Source organism: Otolemur garnettii, unplaced genomic scaffold (genome assembly GCF_000181295.1).
Source record: "Otolemur garnettii isolate 467f Iridium unplaced genomic scaffold, OtoGar3 scaffold00092, whole genome shotgun sequence".
Taxonomy (NCBI): Eukaryota; Metazoa; Chordata; class Mammalia; order Primates; family Galagidae; genus Otolemur; species Otolemur garnettii.
Window position 1 is genome coordinate 6,681,301 of NW_003852487.1, and position 6,585 is coordinate 6,687,885.

Below are 6,585 nucleotides of genomic sequence, written 5' to 3' on the forward strand. Positions count from 1 at the left end.
CATTGTTGTTTGGCGGGTCTGGGCTGGGGATTCGAACCCGCCACCTTAGGTGTACGTGGCTGGCGCCTTAGCCGGTTGAGCTATAGGCGCCGAGCCGGGCCCTGTTCTCAGGTAGCTTGTTTGTGGCGGGTACTTCCTAGGTCCCAGTGTCATGTGGCATGCTCTGAAGGGGACAAGGGGCCAGGATAAAGGCATTGGGCTTGTAGTTAATCAAAGGATTCACACTTGAGGAGGCAAGAATAGCACCCATGAACAATAAAGGCGTGTATAAGAGATTGAAGGCTGTTAAGAGTCATGTGGCTTCTAATTGTCACAGCTATCGAGAGGAAGCAACTATCCCTGGGGCAGGAATTACCTGTCTCTTGTAGAGGGTGATGGCTGTGCCCAGAAATGATTAAGGTTTCCCAGGCAGTGGAAATAGGAAGTGGTTGGGTGGTGCTGTGGGTAGGAAGCCTTGGAAGTCAACTCCAGAGTGTGGACTGATTCTCAGGGCAGTGGACAGTCAAGGCAGGTTTATTGCTGACAGAATCACCATTTTGGGAAAAGTTCATTTTGAGAGGAATCTGAAACCATGTCTAGTTAAAACTGCAAGTTGGAACTGAGGACAGGAAAGTTAGAGGCAGGTCTTAGAGGAGATGAGGGTAGAGCTCGCTTATCTCTCTCAGCCTTCCTTTCCCTGCTGAATTGGGTCCATCCTTCAAGAGGTTAGCTCCAGTCTGTGACTCTGCCTGACTTCCCAGTCCCAAAGGAGTTGCTTCTGAACTCAGTGCTCAGTGGCAGATAGTTCACAGAGAATCAGTTTTGATATGCTCTGAGCATGCATAGCCTCCTTGGGAAGTAGCCCCTGCACCCTGGGAAGAGCCTAGTATAGGCCCTGGCACCTGGAATGTGCCCAGTGATTGCTGATGGATTGCCACAGCCAGTATGCCAACACCTGTTGGGTTTGTGTCATCCTTTGGGGGCTCTGCTCAAGTTCTTCCTGCCTTCAGACTGATCTGGTCCCTGTCATTTGTTCTGTGTTGCTTCCCTGACATTGCTCCAGACTGGGCTTCCGGAATGTGGTGACTATGGATGAGCTGCGGATGGCCTTCCCTGTGCTTGACATAGTGGATCTGGAGCGGCGGCTGAAGACCACGGTAATAAGGCACCCAGGTTGGGCCATGCCAGCTCCTGTGCTGCTCCCAGGGCTCTCAGTGTGTGGTCTATCCTGCTGCGATCTGCATTAGCTCTGCCCGCCACCCTCCCAACCCCTCCTGCTAGGCTAGGGTTTCTCTGCACATCTGCAGTGTTGCCTCCTTAGGGAGGCATGTCTGACCAAGGATTTTTTCCCATTTATAAGAATAGTGAGAAGTGGGAGACTCCAGCGCTGTCCCACCATCATTGTTTCTAATGAGCTGGGTACTCTTTTCAGAGCCCCAATATCCCTTCAACTCAAGAGTTTTGTCCTTTACTGGCTGGTCTTTCCACGTTTGCTCAGGAGGGTTACTAACCTCTGTTAAAGTAGTCACTGCTGCTCCTTTACCCTGAAGCACGGCACAGAGAGTTGCCCTTGTGAGAAGCACTATATATATATGTATATGTGTGTGTATATTTTTTTTTAAGTGAGACAGAGTCTTACTTTGTCACCCTTGGTAGACTGCTGTGGCGTCATAGCTCACAGCAATCTCAAATTCTGGGCTCAAGCTATTCTTTTGCCTCAGCCTCCGTAGTAGCTGGGACTGTAGGTGCCCACCACAATGCCTGGCTTTTTTTTTGTTTGTTAGCAGGCCTGGCCAGGTTCAAATCCACCAGCCCCGGAGCATGTAGCGAGTGCCCTAACACTGAGCCTATGGGTGCCCCCTAGTACTTTCCTTATAAAAGTAGCAGTTCTAGGTGTCTACCCATGTGCCTTGTGGGTTTGGCTCATACTTGAGCCACTGGCTAGACTTCCTGAACACCTGATCTCAAGCCATCCTTCCTCCTTAGCCTCCCAAAGTGCTCCCATAATTGGCCTACTACTGACTTGACTTACCTCTCCTGGTGAGCTTTCCAGGGCCTTTCCAGGATCCTTGAGGTGCCCCTTGGCACACTTCTTCATGTGAAATTTTAAGTTAGACCACCATCAGAATTTGATGAAGTGTAGTTGTAAAGAGACAACTTACTTTTATTTGTTTACATAGCTTAAGGCCTCCTCCTCCAGAGCTTCTGACTAAGCACGGCACTTCCTCCCCTGCGAGAGCTTTCTCCCTGCACCATGCAAATTCTGTGGAGAACCAGAATGTAAGAGTTGAAACAAATCTCAGAACAGCTCAGGGAAGTGACTCACCCCCAGGTCACATAGCTGGTTAGAGGCACAGCCAAGACTATGGTGCCCTTGGGAAGGAATGGATCTGGTGAGGCTGGTCAGGTGACTGTTTCTGCACTGACAGTGACAGGAATTACTGTCCTGATGCCTCCTTCTCCACAGCTTCACCTGCATCTGGTTGCCTGATTCTAGAACCTCTTGCTTGGCATGTGTTTTGCATTCTGTCCTCACTGAAGAAAGAGCTGTCTGCCCTTTCTCCTGGCTGCCCTTCACCTGGGGTCTGCCCTTCACCTGGGGTATCCCTCAGCCTATTCTGTGGCCCTCATGCTCTTCTTCCTCAGTGAGGACTTTGGCTTGGGCTCCACTGTGGGGACAGTCTTTGGTGTATGTGAAACATGGACACTGGGAGTGGAAGGGGACTGTTGCACTGATGGCCTCTCCTTTGTCTTTTGGCAGCCCTTACCAAGGAATGACTTCCCAGCCATTGAAGGTAAAAGTGGTCCTCCTTGTGAGTGGGTGCAGGATCTATTTCTCCCTCTTCTCTCAGGCCCTCGGGCTGCCTCAGTGTGACTGTTTGCCTGCAGCCTGGTGGAGCAAAAGGGTGGCCCTGGGCATCAGGGCACTCTGTTTTAATTTTTCCATTTCACTCACTTTATTATTCTAGAAAAACCATAAATGTAGAGACTCTTAGGATGGAAAAGCACATAGGGGTAATCTAATCTAGTGTTTGTTAACTCTTTAAATCTGATTCTCCCCTTGTGTAACAAGAATACTGCAATATCCCTATTAGTATCCTGAAGTGAAATTCATAGTATAACTTCCTATGCACATATATTAAAAATTAATTAGTTCAGTATAAACCCAATTATAATAAAGGAGAAATAAAAGGAAAAAATTTTAATAAGAAAATAATGGTATGGGCAGCACTTGTGGCTCAGTGAGTAGGGTGCCAGCCCCATATACTGGAGGTGGTGGGTTCAAACCTGACCCTGGCCAAAAAAAAAAGATAACAGTGTAATTTCAATATATAGTAGTTACCAAGAAGTAAAATAATTACACTAAGCATATAATCATCGTGAGTGATATATCAGAAACACAGGCAGACTCATGTAAGTGTATCTATAGGTGTGATATAGTTATGTTTTATTGGTGACTCAGAAGTTAGGGGCAGTTACCAAGCATAGGAGGCATGCCTTTAGTCTCAGCTACTTGGGAAGCTGAAGCAGGAGAATTGCTTGAGCCCAGTAGTTTGAGACCAAAGTTTTTTTTTTTTTTTTTTTAGACAGAGCCTCAAGCTGTCCCCCTGGGTAGAGTGCCGTGGCATTACAGCTCACAGCAACCTCCAACTCCTGGGCTCAAGCGAGTCTCCTGCCTCAGCCTCCCAAGTAGCTGGGACCACAGGTGCCCGCCACAACACCCGGCTATTTTTGGTTGCAGCCATTATTGTTGTTTGGCGGGTCCGGGCTGGGGATTCGAACCCGCCACCTTAGGTGTACGTGGCTGGCGCCTTAGCTGGTTGAGCTATAGGCGCCGAGCCGAGACCAAAGTTTTGAAAACAAAGTACAGTCTTCTCTTGACTTACAGAATAGTTGTAGTTTTAGAAAAATTAGTGCTTATTAAAACTATATACAAAATACTTTATGATTACATGTAAAATTACATGGAATTGGCTCAGGTGATTCTAAGCAGGTTGTTCACCTGCACGAGTGATAGGTGGGACATCCACATGTTAAGGTGTGGGACAGGTTTTGATAGTGCAGGGCCACCCTGAGGATCTAGCATCCCTAGCCCCCTCTCAAAACCCTCACCTGCTCAATGTCAGTCATTGTGAGATTTAATATATCTTCAAATTTCTAAAATACCTCCCTGGGGGTGGTGCCCTACTGAGAGCCAATGGTCTGGTTCAGTTCCCCAGTCTGATGGCTACTATCAGCAGCAGCTTTCTCTGTTAAGACTTGCTGTGTGTCCAGCACTGGGCTAAGTGCTTATTTATTATATCTCATTTGTATCCTCACAACAGTACTGTGAGTAGGTGTTGCTATTAATGTAGTAGAGGAAACTGAGGCTTAGAGAAGGTAAATAACTTGCCCACAATCATGCTGAAAATTGGCAGGATCAGGGTTGGAGTTCAGCTTTCTAGTACTCCACATTCCCCTCTCCTGGCCATTGGGTTCTGTTGCTCTTTGGGATCAGAGAGAAGTAACTAAGGGAATGAGCACTCCATTGCCATGGGCAAGGCACAGTGGGCAGAGCCTCAGTCATTGGAGCAAAGCAAGCCTGAGATGTGCTGCTTTCCTTTTTTACCCTCTTCTGTGAAATCCCAGTGGACTCAAGTTAAAATAGGATCCCTGGGCCAGGCAAGGTGGCCCATGCCAGTAATCACAGCAGTCTGCAAGATAGGAGGATCCCTTCAGCTCAGGAGTTTGAGACCGGCAAGAGCAAGACCCATTTCTACTAAAAATAGAAAAACTATTCAGGTGTTGTGGTGGGCACCTATAGTTCCAGCTACTCAGGATGCTTGAGCCCAGGAGTTTGAGGTTGCTATGAGGTGGGCTGATGCCATGATACTCTGTCTCAAAAACAAAAAAGATCCCTGTTCATCCAGGGTGAATGGGTAAGTGGCTCTTGAAGACTTGTCAGGGAACTGTGCCCTTGCCCAGGTGAGCGCACTGTGGGTGGAGAGCTGGTGGGTGGGTAGCCCCAGCTGGCCCAGGGCTTTCTGCCTACATGCTACCAAGGGCAGGCTACATACCCTGCAACCTTCCCCCTGTGCCTTTGCTTTTTAAAGGGGTGCTCCTACTTGGGGAGCCAGTTCGTTGGGAGACAAACCTGCAGCTGATCTTGGATGTCCTCCTCAGCAATGGGACCCCTGGGACTGGCCTGGCGATGGCTCCCTATCCACACCTCCCTGTCCTGGCCAGCAACATGGATCTCCTTTGGATGGCTGAAGCCAAGATGCCCAGGTGAGGATGCAGAGTTCCAGGCCTTGGCACTGGTGGCCCACTTTCTGCTGCTGCCTGGGTAGTCCTTTAAGCGGTATCCCACCCAGCCCGACACCCTAGGTGGTTGGAACCATGCTTGAGTAAGTCCTATAGTTGCCATAGTACCTTGGCCTTCTGGGAGGGATTTGAAGGGTCATTTTACATATTAGTCATTAAACTGAACTACAGATTACTGAGCCCTGAGGATGTATTGAGATTTTTTTTTTGCACTTTTTGGCAGGGGCTGGGTTTGAACCCGCCACCAGCAGCATATGGAGCCGGCACCCTACTCCTTTGAGCCACAGGCAGCCCGCCTAGGACATTTATCCGGCCTGCCAGGTGTTTTTGCCACCGCTGCCTGTCCTGCTTAGTCGCTGACTCGTCCCAGGGCCTGCAGTCTGGCCTTCCAACGGTTTGAGGGACAGTGAACTGGCTCCCTATTTAAAAAGTTTGAGGACTCCTGCTCTATAGTTGAACCCAAACAATAGGCAGTTTGGGAGTTGTATCAATACAGATTACTCAACTGCTCTTCCTTCCTTGCCTCTACCCTGTAGCATTAGATCTTTCACTTCTTTGTTTCCTTTGACCTTTAAGATACAGGGGCAGAAGAAAGCATTTTTCTGATGGTTGTGCAGACCAGAGACAGATCCATGGATAAGTGACTCAAGAGCACAACATGGGTTTTGAGCAAGCCACACTCCCTGCTCAACTGAGCTGGCGTCTCCTACCTGTCCTGGGCCTGAGTAGAGGCAGAGGTAGCCCTTTTTGTGGCCCTCAGGTGCCTAACTGGAAAGCTGGCTGACAGCTACCCTGTCCTGTTTAGCTGCTCTTGCCTGACAAACCAATGACTTCTACCCTGCCACTGACTCATGCCAGTGAGCCATGCACGTGCTTCCCTGTAGAGGGTGGGCAGGGCCAGCATGGCCTCAGCTCAGGTGACCCAGTACCTGGAGAGACAGGGTGTTATGGTATTCTCTCTACTCACTTTTAAAATGTATTTCTATAGCTCAAGGTTTGGTATTGTCTCTAAAGTATTATTTCTAGACTTAGGATCTGCTGTCAGTAGATGAGGGAGTTTGGTTATGTAGCTGTGAACTAAATAGCAAGGGGCAAATTTCAGTTTATAAGCCAGACTGGGGGTTCATTTTTCACTCAGTAATTTAAAAATGAAAAATAGAGGGGTAGCGCCTGTGGCTCAGAGGGGTAGGGCGCTGGCCTCATATGTCAGAGGTGGCAGGTTCAAACCCAGCCCTGGCCAAAAAAACTGCAAAAAAAAAAAAAAGAAAAGAAAACATAGTCATGTGTAGACCAGCTTACCCA

General features: G+C 48.5%; 1 protein-coding gene across 1 annotated transcript in view; it reads left to right on the top strand.

Annotated features, from left to right (window-relative positions):
- HDHD5 (haloacid dehalogenase like hydrolase domain containing 5) overlaps nucleotides 1-6,585 on the top strand; it is a 12,061-nt gene that overhangs the window by 1,644 nt on the left and 3,832 nt on the right. The window contains exons 2-4 of the mRNA XM_012808699.2: nucleotides 1,043-1,136; nucleotides 2,741-2,774; nucleotides 5,073-5,247. Of these exons, the coding sequence (XP_012664153.1) occupies nucleotides 1,043-1,136; nucleotides 2,741-2,774; nucleotides 5,073-5,247 (303 nt within the window). The remainder of the gene's footprint in view (nucleotides 1-1,042; nucleotides 1,137-2,740; nucleotides 2,775-5,072; nucleotides 5,248-6,585) is intronic.